Raw genomic sequence first — 21232 nt, 5'->3', positions numbered from 1 at the left:
GGAAAAACTATCAATGCTTCTTTAACAAATGACAACATGGAGTCATTTCTAATTCAACATAATACCATTCCAAGCTACACCTTTAAAAATAAAGGCTTTTTTATTGGCTTTTGGTTTTTTAAGTCTACCATTACAGAAACCTTAGAATAACTTCCTTCAGCAACTATAGTTTCTGCTGTCAGGTAGGAACTGGATCACAAAGATACAGAGTCACTACTTCCAAGCTGCTTCCGTTTTCTTGGCCTCGATTCCTCTGTGGTGAAACAACCTCCTCTTTGTTTTAAGGAGTCACTTTCTTGTAGGTAATGTGAAGGTGCTGAGTCATTGGCTGCGTAGTGGTTGCCATGGAGACAGTCTGTTCTAGTTTCCCATCAGAATTGAGCCTGAATTTTCTAGTAATCTAAGGAGGGAAATAGAAAACACATGGCTTATTATTTGATCCTGTTTATAATTCAAGAAGAAAAACAGCAGCAAAACAAACCACTGTCCAATGACTTGAACCAAATCTGTGTCCTCAGGACTGGGAAGCAAAATGGCTCATCCCTGCAAAATTCTTATATCCCCACCACCCAAGTATTATTCAAGAGGGACAGATAATATATCCCATAAATCAGGAAAAAGGTGAACTATTTTGTTCAAGATTTTTGCTTATATTTTGTACCAGGATCCTGCTCTGAGATCACTCAACCTTTCAACAACCATGGAGAGAAACACATAAGACAAAATAGTGAAGGAAAACAAAACCCACTGCTAATCATTTGTGATTGCTTTACTCAGCATTGTGCCTCATTTGAAAGCGTCTTCTGCTTCTAATTTGCCAAGCTAGGGTTAAACCAAGTATGAGAATACGAAGGCAAGAAATTACAATGCTGAAATTGAAGAAAACCATGATGGAGAATTGGATTAAACATATTAAATAAAGGGGAGAGGGGAGAGAATAATTTAGAATTTGATAGCTATGGAATACTGGGGGTCTTGCACCAAACAGCCCATAAGTGTAAAGCAAGGCACTGTAGTCAGAGCACATTTTGGCAGAGGCCAAAAACGCCCCTCCACTTATTTCAGTAAAAGATTTCTGCACACAATCCAAGGTTTTGTGTATGCTAAGTTGGTACCCTTTACCCTTTTTTGCCATAGTTAACATGGTTTTTAAAGAAGAGTGGAGATATCCGGGACTGCGGGATCCCTGCCAAAGAAACCATGCCAGAAGTTATTTTGTTAAGTACAACTGCAGCAAAAACACCTACACCCCACCAATATGCAGCTATTGAAACAGAAAAACTTCAGCTCCATTAAAGCTCTCTAATACACTTGTTATTTGGAACCATATATTGTGAGGAAATGCAAACACAAACCGCACCAGTAAAATCAATTTCCTGTCTTTATTTGAAGAGGTCTACAGAATAAAATACTTTCCCCCTTTTAAAACAAACCGCTGAATAGTGGTAATTTTTACATAATCACCCAGGAAATGTATCCCAAACGTTACAGGCAAGATAATCTGAGACAAGGAAAAGGAGACATGGGTGAAGTGGGATGTGTCTCCTGCTGCTCTCGCCAGCAATAGAAAGCTTGACCCCAGGAACTGGCTGGAAGACCTATAGCTTCTGGGAGTTTGCTTCCCCCCTCCCTCCAAAAGGAACTCAACAGCAACTGTAAGTCGCCCTACAGCTGCAGAAATCCTTAAGGGAATGGATGGAACAGGATAAAACCTGAATAAACAAACCTCTGGTGTTATTGTTCCAGTGTTGGAACTGAATTAATATGAAGAGTGAGTGGTCTTGCTTTTTCATGTTCTTGATTTATCAGGGCCTTAATATTTAGTACATTAAACCTTTAATACATACTGATAATTACCATGCTTTTCAGATAACATGCTTTGCAGGTGAACCTTGTGTGTGTGTGTTTTGCATTATAGGTGGGCTTGAGCACACTCAAACGGGAGATTATGAAGTTGACTTGCTTTCACCAACCACAGCAAACGTCAAACGTAGTTTAGTGTTCAAACAAGGTTACTTGTGGTTAATCTAAAATGGAAGTGGAAGTTTCTCATCTCCTTATGTTAGTGCTAGAGGAGAGGGGGAGGAAATAGCATATAAGCCAAGGGAGGAGAGGCCAGGCTTGTTCTTGTAATGCATCCAGTTACATTCAAATTGCAGCCTGTGCCTTTCCCAACTCTAAATTCTACAATGCTTTGACTGGAAATTCAGGAGCTATTTTTATCAAATGTTTTTAACAGTGGTAAACCTTGACATCTCTACAATGAACTAAGTGGTATGTTGCATTTTTGAAGCACCCACCCTCAGACAAGTCACTAGAATATAAACAGAAGTATACTGGAATACTGTTAGCATTGCTTTGCTGCAGGGTACTTACATAACAATGTAGGCTAAATGTACCAATAAATTAAATTAGTTCCACAGTCCAAAATTATTCAAACTCTTTTAACATTATGTATTGGACAGCTATAAGCAACAGGGATGTAAGAGGGCGAGTGTCTGTAAACAAGCAGTTTACAAAAGGTCATAAATAGATATTCTGAGTATCTTTGTGGGATGTGGTTTTGTTGTTAGGCAACAGTCAAGAAAAATGAAAAATGTAAGGGTCCAGTGTGCGTGGGCTCATTTCAGAGCATCTGTGAAACGTGGGATCATTATATTTTTAACTGGCCACCAAAATTTTACATTAACTAAATGGTTAAAAACTCTTTTATAGGGATGCTAAGAGCTGTAGTACAATAATATCTAGAAGGGACTAGGTACCCCCACCCTGGGGCCTCACCATTACTTTTTTAATTTTAATAAAATCCTCTTTCTTTATAATTCATAACATTACATAATTCTGCATATCTGGGGGCTTGCTGTTATCTAGAAATGAATCCCTGACTTTTGAGTGGCCCCATTTAGCTTCCAAACTGATTGACACTCAGTCACCTGAGTTCATCCTCAGTAGAAACAATTAGGATCTGCAACAGAATGTTCCAATGTATTATCATTTCCTAATAGGACTCCTCTTGTTCAGGGTTCAACCCAGTCAGTTTGCTCCAGGGAGCCTTTCATCTACACCCATCACTTCCCCACTTTTTTCTTTCAACTGATACTTAGCTTCCATGGCCACTGAACATGTAGTTCCGTAAATCTTGGCGTTCCACTGAATGTGCCAGTGCCTCCCTCTTGTTTCTCAGCAGCCCCATTTGATTAAGGTGAAAGTTGGAGCTTTTGGGACATTTGGACTTAAAAGGAGTAAGAAACAAGATTCAGGCTCCACTTTTAAGTATGGAGGTCTGGCTGGAAGAAATATGGACCCTATCGGGACAGAGCTTCTCCGAGATCTGGTGTTTAATATTAAGGACTACCAAAAAAACCGGCAGAGAGGAATTGAGAGAGAATTAAGAGCCTCGGACGTGAGGTCTCCAGGCTGATAGTAGACTAAGACTGATGGTCATTTGTTGGGGATTGAAACCGGGAAAGGGTGGGGTGGGGTTTGGGAATCCAAAGGGTGCAGAATAATAATCTGGGTTTTTTTTAATTTTGTTTTGTTATTAGTATGAAAATTGGGGAATTCGTGGAAGGGAATTTGGGTCGACTTTAGAAAAAAGTTTTAAGAATGAGCACTGATGTTTAAATACTGATGTTTATAAGTTAAAATTGGGGTTTTTTAAAAATGAATTAAACATAAAAAGGTCAAAAATTGGGGACAAGAACTTGTTGAATTAACAATTTGAATTGGAATATAAGAAGGGGAGGTGTGGGGAAGTCAGGGAAATATGTTATTGAAAATAAGGATTGTAAACTTTATGTGTTTTTAACTTTTTTGTTTTTCTCTTTTTGATTTTTTAATGTATAAAGGTGGAAAAACTTAATAATTTTTTTTTTAAAAAAAGAGATCACATCTGCCAGTTCTTTTAATACTCTTGGATGCAGTTCATCTGGCCCTGGAGACTTGAATACATCTAGACTAGCCAAGTATTCTTGTACTATCTCCTTAGTTATTCTGGGCTGTGTTTCCTCTGCTGAATCATTTGTTCCAAATTCTTCAGGTCGGGCATTGTTTTCTTTATCGGAGAAGACTGAGGCAAAGAAGGCATTGAGGAGTTCAGCCCTTTCTGTGTCCCCTGTTTGCATTTCACCATCTTCTCCTCTGAGTGACCCCACTGTTTCTTTGTTCTTCCTTTTGCTACGAACATACCCATAAAAGCCTTTTTTGTTGCTTTTAACCTCTCTAGCAAGCCTGAGTTCATTCTGTGCTTTAGCTTTTCTGACTTTGTGTCTACACGTGCTGGCTATTTCTTTGAATTCCTCTTTGGTGGTTTCCCCCCTTTTCCATTTTTTTGTATACATCCTTTTTTAATCTTAACTCAGTTAAAAGTTCTTTAGATAGCCACCCTGGCTTCTTTAGGCACCTTCCATGTTTCCGTCTCATTGGTATTGCCTGAAGTTGTGCTTTTACTATCTCCCTCTTAACAAACTCCCAGCCATCATGAACCCCCTTTCCTTTTAGTATTACTGTCCATGGGATCTCACCCAGCACTTCCCTAAGTTTTATGAAGTCGGCTTTCTTAAAGTCAAGAAATTGAGTCCTAGTATGCTTGGCTGCTCCTTTCCGCTGTATAGTAAACTTCAGAAGAGCATGATCACTCGCGCCTAATGATCCTTCCACTTCTACCCCACTAACCAGGTCATCATCATTGGTTAGGACCAGATCTAAAATGGCTGTTCCTCTTGTTGCTTCTCCCACTTTCTGGACAATGAAGTTGTCTGCAAGGCCAGTGAGGAATCTGTTTGACCTTATGCTCTTGGCTGAGTTTGACATCCAACAAATATCCGGGTAATTGAAGTCCCCCATTACTACTATCTCCCTTAAGACCTTGTGCAGTGCTACCAAATAATAATAATAATAATTAAAAGAGCAATATGCCTTACATGAAATTATGTGAACAACATGAAGAGGAAAACATGTATACAAAGAAAAAAGAAAAGAAAAGGGAGGGAGGGAGGTGGGAAGGAGGGACAGTCCTACGAAGAGAAGAGACCTGTTGGCTAGAAGTATGAGAAATTATTGAACAGATGAAATCCTTGAGATTAGGTAAGGAAGCGTGGGGTCTAGCAACATTTTTTTGGTTTTTTACAACATCCATGAACAGTCACAGCCTGCGGAGCCAACAAGCACTCCATCAGCATGGTGTTTTCTTGTGTTGCCTTCTAACAGAGCAGAGAAAGTGGTGGCAAGCACCAAGATAAATGTGCCTCCTTTCATCCAAGTCATAATTAAGGCTCAGCAGGGTAAACAGCCCAGGGACAGGACATTTCTGTCTCTCTACAAACCAGGGGCCTTCCCAGGGCAGACATCCATATTAAAATAGCCAAAGGACACCTGAGGACAATTTTTGTCTCTTCTGTATAGTATCAGGCCAGCCAGCCAGAAACCTACTATTCAATTCAAGAGGAAGGAAAAGTCAGGACTGTTGAAACACTGGGAATGTCTGGTACAAAATACTGAAAATTTGTTCCTGCTTCTGAAACCTCAACCAACCATTTTGACCCTCATTTACCCGAGTCTTGTGAGGGGTAAATGAGGGTCCCAAAAATTAGGTAACCACAGTCTTGACATGTGCCACAGAGGTTGTAGGCAGGAGGGAGAATATTCACTAAAATATCCTATCAAGTCAGGGGTACACATTTTGGTCAGAGTTTTGCAACTCAGAGTATGAGCAGTTTCTGCTAGTGTAACTATCAACCAAGCAGTGCTGCTGCCAATCTGTGGGGAGACGGATTGATAGAAAGGTCTGCTGGGTACAAAAATCGACAGATATTGGAAATCAGTTACAAAAACTAGGTAGGGCTGAAGAGAATGTCAAAGTTAAAGGCTTCTTGGGGCATGAATGAGTCAGACACTTATCCAGTGAGGCCCTGCACCACTCTTTCTGATTAGCTATATAATTGCAGGCACATCTCCCTCTCCACCCTTTTCCTGTGTGAGATCATAATCCTTGGCCATATCTGGGACCTCTTGTGGTCTAAGTGGTTCTACTGTACTAGTGAGTTCAAAGGCCCCATCATGAGTCTGCCTTCGGCCATTTCCTGAGATGTGGAGCTCAAGTCTGTGGAGCTATAGGAAATTTGGGTTCTAGTCTTGATGCTCTTCCCACCTTCAGCATCTAAATAGCTGCCACTGCCAGAATACACAAAAGCTTTCTTGTAGTCACTTCAGCATCTCCCTTCTGCAGGAACTGAACCCTATCTGTTTTATCCCCCAAATTTTGGTAGTTGTTTGCATCTGCTTGCCGGCTGACTAAGGGTTCAAATCCTTAACCACTGAAGTTCATAGCTACAGATGTTAGTTGCTCTCTTCCGCTCTTTAGTGGTCTCTTTCGAGCTGCCCATTTCACCTTGTGTACATGCCCTGGGTTGGGAGATATCATATAACTCTTCAGGCAGGCAACAGAATGCCGAGTACAGATTTGTCATACCAGTTCAGCTGGACCACACTTAAATATACTCACTTGCTCTACATGGGGTTTCTTGGCAAATGAGATCCTTGCTACAGAGTGGGAAGCTATAGAAAGCTCCTGCCCATTAACTTCTCCTTCCTCCACCTCTACCAAACCTGGATCAAGAAGAGAAATTATTAATACTGGCACAGTTCATAGAGCTGGAATACAAGACAACACTTGGCTTATAAGCAGGCAAGAGAGATTTGTTGAAAGTACGGCATCAAGCCACTTTCTGACTGCTTTAAGGGAAGCTGGTTTTAAAGGAGAAAGAGGAGAAAACCTGCTATGTAATTAGGCTAGTACCTGTATTCTGAGCACTGATGAAGGCCACCTTGTTAGTGTCAGGTTTGATGCGGATAAATCCACATTCTCGGTGCATCGGTTTCCTGGTGTCTGGATGGAAGGCGTTGAATCTATTAGGATAGGAGGATACTAACATTACCATGCCTCTGTAAACACATCCTCCACAGAAACTAGAACTCATCCAGCTTTTTCAGCATCATTTGTATGAAATGAAAATAGTGCTCCCATACTTGTCCTCAACAAACAGTAAACCTGGAGTCCCATTTAAGAAGTATAGGATCATATTCAATGCAAGTCCTATTCAGAGTAGACCCACTGAAGTTAAGGGCATTTCTAACTTATGTTCACTCACATATGGCTGAAGATAGTTTCTTGGATATCTTTTTTCCTCTCTTGGAAATTTGTACATTCTTTTAACTATGCAGTGCATTTTTGCCTGTCCCATTAGATACTTGTCAGAGTATATTTTTCATTTTACTTGGCAACTCCAGCAACTCCTAATAAGGAATATTGAGGTGTACCTATCACCGCAGGAGTAGTATGACAGTGTTCTTCTTCCTCGACATAAAACGCTGCAGTAATACAAGTTTCCTTACACATAGCACTCCTGAACAGTTCTTTTAAAAACTACAGAACTGTGCTAGTAAAAAAAGTGCTGATTTTATACATCAGGTCCAAATGTCATGTCGGCAGCAAAGAATGCTTTCTTCCACAACCGCCCTATTACCGCTCCCATATTTATGATGTTTCTGGATCATTTCCTACACTGCATTTCTGCAGAGGTCATGCAGAGAAAGAATGGATGCTCACTTTTGGCCTAAATAGTCCCCAAGGAGCAAGGCAATTTTGCCATTTACAGAATCAGCTGGCAAGTAATATTTTAAAACACAACTCTTTCTTTAAAGCAACGTTATAGGGGTTCAAATCTTCCCAATTAGTGAAAATCCGTATTTCAGCTGGGCAATTCAGCAGAAAGAGTTATGCAACTAGAATAGGCATGTGGCATAGTGCATTAAATTCCAAAGCATACTGAACCGACCACTTTTTAGAGGATATAAAAACTAGCAGCTTTAACAAGTGCTCCCCCCCCCCTCGAAAAATAGGTGCCAGTATTCACCACAAAGTTGTTACAGTAAGTGCCACAGTTTTCAAAAACAACAAAAAGAGGTGCTGGTACTGTGTACCCTTGAGTACCTCCTGGGGGTGGGGAAGCCATGGCTTTGAGAAAATAGTATCATGCATAATTGCAATCATTGAGGAGGTGTTTGTTTATCTTTACAACAGCATAAGGGGAATATCCTTTCAACTCTCAAATTTCACTTTCCATTTTAAGAACACAAAAGACTGCTCAAAATTCTAAGAAAAACTGTTTTTCTCAAAACCATAACATGTTAGATTTCCAACTTTCCATTTGTGCTTATATAGAAATGCATCTTTTTTTGAGTCAAGAGAGCTGGAAAAATTTCAAAAATATATTGAAAAAATCTTTGTGATGCCTGGAGGATAATAAATCATACATTTGATCACACCCACTCTTGCTTTGCTCTGGAAAAAACATTCCATTCCCAGGCTACCAGGAAGGACCCCATTAAGCACTTAAGCCAACTAGAAGAAAGTGTACAGAACTACTATATCACAACATCCCATATGACCACTGTTCTCCCACAACACATTCCTATGCCATTGATGCCCCTTCAATCTGTTTAGCCCCTGTTTAGGGAAGCTTTTAATGTTTGATGTATTACAGTATTTTAATATTTTTTTGGAAGCCGCCCAGAGTGGCTGGGAAGCCCAGCCAGATGGGCAGGGTATAAATAATAATAATAATACAGCCACTGCTGCTTTCCCCCACCTAATGTGACAGACTTGTATTCAACAAATCACCTGGCAGCCATGCATAAAAGGAATTCCATGCAGGTGAATAACCAGGCTGGTGGAGGAGGGTCATCTCCAGTCTACTTGGTAGAAGGCCAAAGTTTGAGGGAAAAACTCCTCTTAGCAGGGCAATATAAATGTTGCTGATTAGTAAATTTTGGGGTCTTCTTTACAAAGTCTATGATCCCTAGACACCCAATTCCTTGGTGAACCCACAAACAGTTGCATAGCTACCTTGACCTTGCAGCTATCTCTGCCTCTTCTGCCATCTGCCCTGCTCTTACCTTTCCCTGGCATACACAGCATGGGAGCACTGGGAGGGAATGGGAAGCAGGGAGAAAGCAAGATCATAAGGGGCTTTTAAAGGTTTTGCTGCCTATTTACTTTCTTAAAGTGCCTGGGAACTCAATCTTGCACCAGAATTACTAGTAGGGATGTGGAGATGTTATATTGCCTGCACAGTTACTTCTGTCCTTTCATTTATGTTTGAGGTCTTTAAGAAAACTGACTGCATCACTAAGGATGACACCTAAATGTAAAAATCTATGTGGCGATAGGTTAATAGCTGCTTAGCAGCTTCTGAAAAACAGGATGTCTATTTCTAGGAAGAATTTGATTTCTATTCTACGCACTGATTTTATTTAAATTGATTCTTAGCTTGTACCTCACTAACAGTCTCATTTGATAAACAACACAGATTATTTTAAGGTGTCCCTGTTGCGGAAAACTCCCCTCAAAAATAAGGAAACTTACGAAAAATTCAGCATGGGTTGCCCCACGTGAGAGATGCACACTTCTTCGAGGTATTGGAAGGGCTTCATTGCAGGGAAGGTACCATCTCCTGGGGGGTCTGACAGCCAGGTGCCCAGCATCCAGGAGAGAGGCTCAACCACAGGGTTCAACTGCGGGGTTTCTGTGAGAAGAGAGAGACTGAGGATAAGCAAACTGCACCAAGACTTTGGGCAATTAGCTCTTACCACGTCAATGTTGGCCAACTACTTTGCATTGGTGAGACAGTTCCCAGTAGCCATGTTGCGTGTTGTACCATCCTCTTTCATTTTATCTGTTTTTATCCAGCTCTGGCCGCACGAGAGTTCAGGTGGTTCGAAAGTTCAAAACAAACAAATTTCATATTTTACAAACCTGGCTCGAAATAAATTTTTGACTAGCTATGTGCATATAGGCTCCTTGACCATTTCTTACCCCCCTCAGGGTCAAACTATATGTTACAGAAAAGATCTGCAATCAAAGCAGCAATGCTGGGGAAGGGCATAATTACATCAAAGAAAAACTGCTGGAATGTTCACAGTCCTGAAGAGAAGAAGAAGAAGAAACAATAATACAAGTATGTCATTTTCCTAAATGACGCTATCATAAATTTTCAGGCATGGAAAAATTTCAGCTGGAAAACCAGAGCTGGGCAAAGCTGTACACACCCAAGTCCCCTTCATATTAATACTGAATGTGCTGCCACACATTCAAATAGCTATATATGTGTACACAAAGAGCTACTAGCTATATACAAATAACTGTATCAATGGCAAGCATTATTTTAGACAGAGAAAGCAATGTCATAACAAAGCTATAACCTGTAAGTTGGGAAACACAAGTAGGAACCAGAACAAAGCATTGTAGTCTTCCCTGCTTCCTAACAGGAATGGTCCCATTCAAGGCTCAAGCCAGATGAATGAGTGATTGACGGTACACAAGACTGACATAACTATGCTTTGCATGAACACCTGACCTCAGTGTTCTCAAATGTCTGCTAACGTCCAGCAGTATCTGATTTTCTTGTTCTTTGATGATAGCTCAAATAATAATACGATACTGGTATGGTAAAATGGATTTTTTTTATGATTAAATTACCGTTGTAACTCTTCAGTATAGTACCCTTGTCTACAAGCACCCAAAGCACACTTTCTTTAAAAATGAACACACAGAATTCTACAGACTGACTTGTCCTTTTAAAAATTTGACTGCTCCATGCAAGATGGCAAGCACTCCATGCAAGTGGTATAGTACTGCAGGGGCAGGCAGGGACGAAACACTTATTTGCATCAGGGACAATATCTATATCTTTAGGTAGAATTTTATTTTATATGGAGTGCTTTCCAATTGTTGAAAGCAGAGTAAATAAGAATTCTTTTTGTTGTGAAGAAATTATAACTTGTGAGTATCTATTTAGGTGCTCTGTTTATTATTTCAGTTTATGTACTAATGTTATGTTTGTGTTAGGCAAGTCTATTCTTTTTCAGTTTTTAAAAAATACAATCAAATGGGCATAAAAGGATATTTCAAAGCTAACTTTATTCTACATAGAGCAGTGAGAAGTGTGATGGGTGATGAGCTATTTTGAAAAGCTCTCTTTATCTGGGCAGATTTCAATGAAAACTCTTTTCCTTCCATCTCCTTAAGCATAATATGGTGGCAATATTTATGACAAAGCACAATTTCCATGCAATTACAGTAGTATAAGGTCATGCAAAAGTCTGACCTCTCTTCCTTGAAGAACATATGCAGTTTATAACAAAGAGACTTGTGGCAACTTGAAGACTAAGAATTTATTATGACTTAACTTTTGTAGACTAGATTCCATTAATTTATAAGAGGATGAAAACAGGGAAGCTTGCAAAGCTGAAAATGTGGTTTTTGCTACCATCTAGTGGCTCAAGTAATAATACAGCAATTCAAAGCAGCCTTCCCTGAAAGGGTGTAACATGGATCCGTATTACAGTATCTGCTCCTTTTTTTTGTTTGTTTCTTTTGTCACTTTTGTTACCTGGAATGGTATCACTAAATGAGAACAAAGAATAATTGAGAGGTCACTGCTGGACCTTCCAGATTCATTACATTAAGAGCTCATCTAAATACACTTGTAAAGTTCCAAAGGCACTGAATCCTTTGCAGTTGTATCTTCACGACAAATTCCATTGAAACACATGCAATTTGAAAAGGAATAGTGGACTGCAAAAAAGATGACAACCTTTCTGTTAGATTTGTACTAAGAGGTTGTTGGTCAGAGATACCAGAGAATGCTGACTCAAAGTTGAAATTCAGCTCAAAGTTATTCAACTTATCATCCAGCCCGGACCGGTAAGTATATCTATGTTTATTTTTACTCTAATGAAGAAAGAATGTGAACTGAAAATTCATGCAAAATGTTAGATGACTAGCTGGTCAAAAATCTTATCTGATTCATAATCAGCTACCTTTTTTTCTTTTAAACACATAGAGAATCCCAGGGTGTTTTAAAGTACATCTCCTTCCTCATTCTCAACCTTTCATACAGTACATATTAAATGTCATATTGTGCAACTCCAAAGCACACATATGGCCTTGGAAAATCTCCTTAAATACAACCAATAAGTTGATTCTAATAAGATATATTTGATTCTACCGCTGCATGGTCTGCTTTGATTCCTATTCTTAATTACTATTTTAAAACTATTTAAAGTAAACTCTGTAAAGGTTTTTTTTTTATTAAGCCATATATAAAACTTGCTAAATAATGCATATATTATTTTATTGTACTTTCATTGTACACCCCTGAGGGTGGCCAAGAGTGTTTGTTAACCAAGTTCCCCTCTCACCATAAACAGAAGTTAACTGAATAGGAAGGTTGTGGGCTCTTCCCTGTTTTACTTGTAAACTTTTACCCATGATGAAGAGATAATAGAATCACAGAATTATATAGCTGGAAGGGACCACAATGGTCATCTAGTCCAACCCTCTGCAACGCAGGAATCTTTTGCCCAACGTGCGGTTCGAACCCACAACCCTGAGATTAAGAGTGTCAGACTCTACCAACTGAGCTATTTGGATCAAGTGAGCGAATGCATAATTCTGAGGTCTCATTCTGAATACAATCCCATGGACCACACAGCAGCTCCAAGTAAAGTTGCAGAGTGCAGGTGCACTGTGCTCTGTTGAGACAACAAATCTCTGCACACAAAGGCTGAGAACAATGGCCTGCAGGATAATTTAAATAGGCACGAAACTTAAGAAGAGCTCAAATGGAACCCAAATCTCCGTTTTCAGAATGTCTTAAGTGTTTCGATAAAAGTGTTAAGCATTTTAGACTGTACCTGTGTCTGTTTCAATGCTGGCCATATCGTGAAAGATTATTTTTAGCTTGTTCACTCTAGATCGCTTATCATTCCCTATTCTCCAGGAACACTGTGATGCAATCTAGTAAGACAAGACAGGAAACAACCTTGGGACTCTACACAGAGGTTACCCCAGTGTATTCTGGGACTTGTAGTTTAGCTTAAGCAAGCTATGGAGAGAAGAAATCTACAAGTATGGCATATGTTGTGACTCATAATTCCTTTCTGGCTACTACTGCCTTTTCATAGACAGAGGATAAGCTACATAAAGGAATTTAAAAGCAAACATATATGTATTTACATTCGAGTTTTATCAGTTAGTACAGATGGCGATCATTTCGTGCAGGGGTTCCGTTCCCAGTCCCCGCACACATTGGTGGAGTGTGCGTAAGTGTGTCCCCGCCCATTATGCTCCACCCTGTCCCCCTTCTTGTCTCTTCCAGGTACAAAAGGACCTGCATGTCAGTAATTGTGCACTGATTGGAGATGCCTAAAATGGTTGCCACCTGTATAGCTGATTAGCAAAATTCTACTTGGAGCCTTTGCTGCAATGCAAAGGGGAAAACATAAAGCAGGGGGAAGGCTTCACATATACTCATTTGCAAATAATATGCGTCTCAGCAATAATATTGCATACCCTCTAACATGTCCCAGAGGAAAACCGGGACACACGTCTTTCGAGGCCAGGGAGTCACGTGACTTCTGCAAGAGCACAGCCCCCCAAAATGGGATGTCCCACTTAAATCGAGACAGTTGAGGGGTATGATATTGCAGATTAGCAAAATTGCATCAGTAATTCATACAAATTTTGTCAGGCAAAGTTACATATGGAGCCTACAACTTTGTCCTTCGTTTCTTTCATTCTTACGAGACTAAGTAATCTGTAAGTAACAGTGTCCACACAGAAACATATTCCTTGTTTCTCTACAGAGCACACACAAAACAGTTAACAACTGTTCAAAACATCAATCAGAAGTTGTTGTTGTTGTTACTAAGGTTATTACCTGCCCTTCACCAGCAGGTCCCAGGGCAAGTTACAACAATTTAAAATTTAAAACTGTTAAAACAAATTACAGTCAGGGGAATAGCCTGATCACTGCCAGCAAGGTCCTGCCAGATAGAGTTGATGGGAGTTGTAGTCCAACAGGTGGGGACCCAAGTTTGAGCAACACTGGCCTAAATCAGCACAACAAACTAAAGCAAGGGAGGCTAACCTGTAGCCCTCCAGATGTTGCTGGACTACTTCTCCCATCACTGGCCATGCTGCCTGGGGTTGGTGGGATGGCCACAGCTGGACAGCTACAGGTTACACACCCCTGGTCTCAAACCCTCTGGTAGTAAATAGGTTTTGTATATGAATTCTGAACGCCTTCATCACAATCCAGCCATGAGAGGTATGCACATGTCACCCTTATTCCCTTATAGGCAAATGACTTCCACTGACCTCTTTAGCAGCAAGGAAAGGAGAAAGTGTGGCAAAACCTTCCACAGTCCTCAGTGGCTAGAGTGTTTTATCCTACCTCAGCTCACAGATCTTCTTCTCCAATGGGGAGATGTTCCAAGTAAATTTCAGGCAAAATTTGGCTAGTATACCTAGACAACCCTGATGTGAGGAGTAGGAAGGAAGTTTGGCCCCTTCCCCTCCGGGGCTCTGAGGATTTTGGTGCACACATACAAACACACTCCACTGGAACACCTGACTTGCCAGGTCTTGGCCACATCAGCATTACTGAATCTGCACTGTCATTCCACTGTCTGCCTCCTGAACACAAGAAATGGCCTAAGGTAGGCGCGCTCAAGGACCATATTATCTCACAGGAAATCTTCCAAGGTCATATGTCAGTAGCAGGTAAGCCAAAGGCAACAGATGTGACTCTTACCTTTTGTTGCCAGGCAAAAACATTCACTTGGCTTTTAACTATATATGGGCTTTTTCCGCGGGCGGTCTTTTTAATGCTGGGTTTAATGTATGTATGTCTTTGGTTTTTTTCTGAAAACACTGTAAGTCACTTTGTACAGTAAGCTACATTCCTGCCATGCAAAAGTCAGAAGTTTTGTACACACACATACACATGGTTCTTCATTCAGAGAAGGATACATTCCAGCCAGGCAAAAGCATGCAGAGGATGCAGGGCTAGTGATGAGTGTGGCCTGGGGGGAGCTCCATGGGATGGCTAGAAATGCCAGGAGGCCTGCATTTGTCTTGCAAGCCTATGGCTTGAGCAGCATTTTTTTTTAAATAATGCATCTTATTTTGGGTATAACCAACCACAGAGCCTAGGACTTGGCAATCAGAAGGTCGGTGGTTCGAATCCCTGCGACAGGGGGAGCTCCCGTTGCTCGGTCCCTGCTCCTGCCAACCGAGCAGTTCGAAAGCACGTCAAAGTGGAAGTAGATAAATAGGTATCGCTCCGGCGGGAAGGTAAACGGAGTTTCCGTGCGCTGCTCTGGTTCGCCAGAAGCAGCTTAGTTATGCTGGCCACATGACCCGGAAGCTGTACGCCGGCTTCCTTGGCCAATAAAGCGAGATGAGCGCCGCAACCCCAGAGTCAGTAACAACTGGACCTAATGGTCAGGGGTCCCTTTACCTTTACTTTACCTTTTATGGTGTACCAACTGCATGTCAAATGGTAATTGAACTGTGTTTGGGTATAAGAAAGCTACACATTCAGAGGGAAAGCATGCTGAGAAATCATGATATTCATAAATGAGAGGTATATGATGGATAAACCGGATTCCCAAGCAACTTTCAAACAAGTTTTAAAACTGGCATATTAATGACTCACCCATAGGCAGTAATGCAAACAATCGAAACCCCAAAAATGCAATTCTAAGGGCAATATTCCTCCTCTCCTCAAATTTCAGAGCACTGGTGCATGGCGTAAGGGTGGGGAATGTACGTGTGAATGTTTCGGTTAGGGCGGCCAAGTGCAAAAGAGGGTAGGACGCCTGCAGCTTTCCTAGTTGTATAAAAGAGGAAATCTCAGCAGATGTGGCTTGCATAACAAGCCACACCTGCTGCTAAAATTCTCTTTTTTACATGACAATTTAATGTGCGGGTTGCTTGGCCTCTTTTGCACCTGACGATCCTAGTTTCAACAACAAAGTATACAAGTTTGCAAGCAGTTTCATTTTCAAAAACTGGAAGCTATATCACCAATAATAAGGTATTTTTAAGGAAATGGGCAGAATTTCACCTAACACGGACTTCCGCTAGTGCAATGGGACGTCCTGCCCTCTCCTCTCACTGTGCGCCCCCTGAAATTGGCTCGAGGGGCAGTTGGGAGAAACCACAGACCAAGACTGAAGGGGAAGAAGAGGGGCAATGATTCCATCTGGCAAGCTGCAATGCATGCAGTGTGTGATTGTTCATTATAACGCAACATTGAATCCCACCCATTATATTTAACTAAATGGCTTCATATTTTTATATCAATTTCGCCCTGGCTAAGTGCAGAAGATACTGACCACAGTCCTGGGACAGCAGGTTGCTCAGGCATGGGAAATTGATCCTCTTCAGTTCATCTAGTTTTTCCTTCAGCTTTCTAACTTGGCTGTCGGAGCGACTGATCTTTTGTCTCAACTGCTTTAGCTCTCCATTCTTCTTCTCTACCTGTTCTCTCAAGCAGCACACTTGACTTTTGCTCTGCCTAGAGGAGAAGCAATACGAATGCAGGGAATCAATGAGCTTGCAGGCTCCTGAAGCAGACATGATGACCTCATTGATGGACATGGGGTTGGCATCCGTTTCTCCCTTCTGACCTACAACAGCTTCTGTTGCTGGCTTAGGGGTCAGATCTGCAGGAGAAGCAGACATGTTCTGGGAAGGTTTCTGAGGGATAGCAGTGAGAGAGGAAGTAGAGGAGGATTCTGTTAAACTAGTATCCTGCTCCAGAGTGTTGCTACTACAGCTTGGATCCACACTTCTCCTTAACCTTTTCCTTTCTAGTTGCTCTTTTGGAAAAGATGACCTCTCTCTAGTGTGCTTGGAGAAAAAGCTGTAAGAGTGAAGGGAGCCAATAAATTTGCATGCGCCAGACACAGGAGGGGTGAAGTCATCCTCCGATATACCACTTTTGTCCATTTTCAAATTCCCAGAATGGATAACTGCTTCAGAACAATCCTCCAGAGTCAGTTTTCCTGGCTTATTTTGAGTCACTTTTGTGACTAGGTTATCTGCTAACATCCTCCTGAGGGAGCCTTCAAGTTGGTCCTGGAAATTTTCTCCCTGCTCTGACATTGACCTGATTTCAGCTTGAAGAGTCACTTGCTCTATTTCTTGAGTCCCGTGAACTATCAAGTTTTGGTCAGATGATAAGATTCCCTCAACTACCTCACCGCTTCCTTCCTTTGGTTGATCGCCATCTCCTTCTAGAGTCTGACTTGCTATTTTCCTCCTCCTTTTGACATAATCCCTGCTCTCCCCTCTTTTCTCTGAAATATGGAAGATGGTTGGCACAGCTGTGGGCTTGAGCAGCCGGTGCTGGTCTTCGTGCCGTTTTGAAAAACTGTCTTTAGTAAAGTGCTCGCTGCAAAGAAAGGAATACTTGGTGGGAATCCAGTTGTCCCGCTGAACTGCTTTTAACCACTGGATCAGTCTCTTTGAATCCTTTAAGGGAAACCTTCAAAACAGTGTAAAGGAAAAGCATTACTGTGTATGCTTTTTGCCTAGAGCTTTTCAAAGTAGCTTATACATTTGAGTTACGTTTAAGAGCAACCTGAATTTTATAAAAAGACAGTCAGTTAAGATAACATTGCAGGGCGCAGAACTATGCAGCAGTAATTACATTTTCTACAAATCAAAATTTGTCATGTATGTTAAGACTCTTTCAGCTTTGAACCTATTCGTTCATTTTTTAAAATGCAGTAACTCTGGACTAACTGAAAACGGTTCTTCAAACAGAAATACATACAATTCAGTAACATTAATGACAGTTAAAATATTTTTATCATTTAGCCACTTGCAAACAATTCTTACAATCCAACCAGCAGATTTAAATGAGTTGCCAAGTGCTATGCTAAAGCTGCAACTCCTATGCAGGGTTGGATATGGTTAAGCCTATTTCTTTCCAAGGGGCTCAGACTCACCTAACTTTGCATTAGGTCAGGCTGAATGATAAGAGCAGCTGGACAGATGGGTCTTCTACAGGGAAAGTACTATAGTAAGGGCACCACCACCACTGGTAATCTATTGCTGAACTTTAGATGGTACCCTAGTTAGGTTATCCCTGCTATACCTTAAGTCTAGATTTGGGAGCTTAGCAGCTAGCCATATCGCAATGTATTTGTACCAGTCAGAAATATATGTCCTAATATGGACCCTGACCTAATATGGAGTTATGCAGTCTTCCAGCTTAGTCTGAGATCACTGACCTCAAGAACTGCCAACTAAGATGGCACATAAATATCCTTCTACCTTCCTTCCCAGTGCAGTGTGAGATGCAGACAAATAAGAGGAGAGGATGGGGAGACACTGCTGGGGTTACCACTGTTCACTCTGGGGAAGAGAAATTGTAAGCCACACCAAATAATGTGTGTGCATTTATATGTTTGCCTGTGTCTTGGTTCAGGCAGAAGTGCATCTGAAGGTACGTCAAGTGTTGTTGACGGCACTATAGAGCCTGATCAGCACTGTAAAGTTAAAAGAGCAAATAGTGTGAATGGAAGAACTCCATCTGGCTCCACTATATTGGTGAGTTATCCATGATGAGAGAAGCAATCTAACCCATTAACCTGCTTTGTGAAACAGACTCTTCCAAACTGTAGAGAGAGAATATCAGGAAAGGTATAAAACAGTCTGAAATTACCACTTCAACACAAAGGCAGAAAAAATGGGTTTTCAGGTGTCCAGCCTTCTGATTCAATACACCTGACACTGAAAAGTTGGATGGAGACTATGCCAGTTTCTCATGTCTATCATGAGCAGACAAAATTCATTCTGGGAGCTAACAGGAAACCTGTGGTGCCACAGGCCAAAATGATCACCTATTGTGGGGGCGGCTTGCATGATCTACTTTATGTGTGTGTTTTTAATAGATCTCCAAGATCCTCCAACTGAAGCCAGGCAGGGGAGCAGGACATACTTTAACAATAAAGAAGTAATATGTTCAACTCAAAAATATGCTATATTTAACTCATTCAAGGAAAACTAAGATATAAGTGTAATAATAAATAACATCAGCATTGTTGCTGATCTACTGCAAATTATATCTACTGGGATATCCTTATCCAAGTTCTGTTCACCCATAGTGCAAAATGCCATTGTTGGATGACAACTTTTCCTTTTTCATCTATGTCCACTTTAGTATTAGTTACTTCTGTTACAACAGAAGCTGCTGCCTCAGTGCAGGCCAAGTAGGTATTATAAAGTATTTATTTTGCTCAATTTAGATGTCATACCAAATCATGGGTAAAGAGTGCAATCCTCTGCAGGTTTACCAATGACTAAGTCTCACTATGTTAAGTGTATAGGATCTAACTATTCTGGTTTAGCATGCTGACTGATTTGATATGTCATGATTTGCAATCAGTCAGCAAACCAAAATCACAAGTAATGGTTTGAAGTGTATCTGCACTTGCAAACTACATTATGTCATGTCTGAAATGACAAATTATAGTCATGGTCTTTGCTTCATTTCTGGAGTGCAAAGCAAAGGGGAAATGAAAGCAAACAGCTTTAAACCATGGTTTGCTTGTACATTGGAAGCTCAAAACATGATTTGGGCTCTAACCCATGCATAGGCAAACTCAGACCGCCAGATGTTTTGAGGCTACAATTTCCATCATCCCTGACCACTGGTCCTGTTAGCTGGGATGATGGGAGTTGTAGTCCCAAAACATCTGGAGGGCCGAGTTTGCCTATGCCTGCTCTAACCTATGGTTAGAGCAAACCATGGTTTGATGTACTATGATATCTGAAGAAGTGTGCATGCACACGAAAGCTCATACCAATAACAAACTTAGTTGGTCTCTAAGGTGCTACCGGAAGGAATTTTTTTATGATATCTGAAGTAAGCCTGTGCTTTGACAAAAGCAATAGCTGTTGGTCATCAGTCCCACTTTAAGAAACAATGTAATGAACTTTGCTACTCTCAATGACAGAACAGTTTATGTAATCTAAATCTGCATATAGTCTAATACAAAAAGAAAAAAAAATATGTGGGCAAAATATGGAGTATGACTCCCATCATCCCTGACCATTGGTCATGTTGGATTCAATTGACAAGACTCAGGAGTCCAACATCATGTGGAGGACCACAGATTCCACAGCCCTTCTCTAGATCAGAGACAACACCCCTTTGCTGAGAATCTACCTTTTGCCCTGATTGTGAATTCTTGGTTGCTGCTGGAAACAAAATGCTGGGCTGGATGAAATTTGCTTCTTTTCTCAATTTATAAATATATATTGTTTTCTCAAGTTATTTATAGTAAACTCTGCATATCTTTGCAACTTAGCTATTTGTCATTTCTATATGCATGGGTGTGGCATATTTCTTAACGCTAGGGAATGCTCTTCTTGCACGCTACCAGAAAAGCAAAAAATCAGGCATTTCTAATTGTTGCCATCTGCCGAGATGTTTGCTGCACACCTGATGGGCAAGTTGCTTTCTCCAGTGGGTGCATACACCTTATTCCCAGAACTCTGACAGGACGAGACAGGCAAACTTACAAACAGGAAGGCTGTGCACTCACAGCTGTGCTCCACACCTTAAAAGTGGGGTTTACTTTTAGAGTTCAGGACGTACCCGCCCTGGAACCTGTTTTCAAAGGTTGCGCTTCTGCTATAAAACGTGGGAAAGTGAGGGACGGGCGGGGCAATGGGTCATCATCATCGCCATAAGGAAGCATGTGCAGAGTGCCTCGCTCAACCTTCCCGGGGGGTGGGGGCACAGCCCTGACACACCTCTCTCAAAATTAGGTTAGGCGGCCGGAGTTGTATTGGCGGAAAGAACATGGATAAGGGATTCTCTTTTGTCCCTCGATCTGCCTGGGAGCGGGTGGAGGCGAGGTAATAAGGGGGGGGGAGCGGATGCAAGCAGCCAGGTATGCGAGCGGGGCACCCCGTCTTGTTCCGTGGGGCATCAGCCCGTCAGGGTGCTGCAGGCGGCGGAGGAGGAAAAGCAGGAGGCTCCTCGCCCGCCTGCCCGACGTATGTCACGGAGAAGGAGATGGGCAGGGCTGTGCTCGAGTCGCCCTCCCAGCACCAGGTGCGACCTGTTCTTGCCCTCCCCCTGGTTACCTGTGGAAGGAGACGGCCGCTCGACCCCGGGGAGCTTTGCCCTGCCGGTTGGAGCAATTCAGCGCCGCGCAGCAGATCACCATCTCGGGAGGCCGCGCGGGCGGCCCTGCCTCTCCCCCCACCTCCACCTCCTCCCCCCCCCCCCGCTCCGCGTCCGTACAACAAGATGGCGCAGCCTGTCGAGTCACCTCAGCTGCCTCGCCGCACCCTGAACGG

The 21232-nt window shown here is 41.7% G+C and overlaps 1 protein-coding gene across 3 annotated transcripts; it reads right to left on the bottom strand.

The window, feature by feature from the left end:
* Positions 1 to 81: 81 nt before the first annotated feature.
* THAP4 (THAP domain containing 4) lies at positions 82 to 21159 on the bottom strand. Of its 3 annotated transcripts, none has more exons than XM_053389905.1 (6): positions 21017 to 21159; positions 16246 to 17399; positions 9425 to 9584; positions 6797 to 6906; positions 6503 to 6606; positions 82 to 400 (listed from the first exon to the last, which is right to left on the bottom strand). In XM_053389905.1, the coding sequence occupies exons 1-6, from the start codon at positions 21097 to 21099 to the stop codon at positions 281 to 283; spliced, it is 1731 nt and encodes a 576-aa protein (XP_053245880.1). In that variant the 5' UTR covers positions 21100 to 21159; the 3' UTR covers positions 82 to 280. The 3 variants fall into 3 exon arrangements, with proteins under 3 accessions (XP_053245880.1, XP_053245881.1, XP_053245882.1); XM_053389906.1 differs by having other exon boundaries at positions 16246 to 16427; positions 21017 to 21157; XM_053389907.1 differs by lacking the exons at positions 16246 to 17399; positions 21017 to 21159 and adding an exon at positions 12757 to 12876.
* Positions 21160 to 21232: the final 73 nt, after the last annotated feature.

This window comes from Podarcis raffonei, chromosome 5 (genome assembly GCF_027172205.1).
Source record: "Podarcis raffonei isolate rPodRaf1 chromosome 5, rPodRaf1.pri, whole genome shotgun sequence".
Taxonomy (NCBI): Eukaryota; Metazoa; Chordata; class Lepidosauria; order Squamata; family Lacertidae; genus Podarcis; species Podarcis raffonei.
The sequence above is the reverse complement of the archived record's forward strand: the minus strand, read 5'-3'. Positions and strand labels throughout refer to the sequence as shown.

Bases quoted from the DNA above. Each gene is read 5' to 3' on its own strand.
- THAP4 (XM_053389905.1), bottom strand. From the start codon at position 21,099: ATGGTGATCTGCTGCGCGGCGCTGAATTGCTCCAACCGGCAGGGCAAA. The intron at 17,400-21,016 runs GTAACCAGGGGG...ACTGTTTTGAAG, and splicing joins GCGGCCGTCTCCTTCCACAG to GTTTCCCTTAAAGGATTCAA. The intron at 401-6,502 runs GTGAGTATATTT...TTCCCTCCTTAG, and splicing joins AGAAACCCCATGTAGAGCAA to ATTACTAGAAAATTCAGGCT.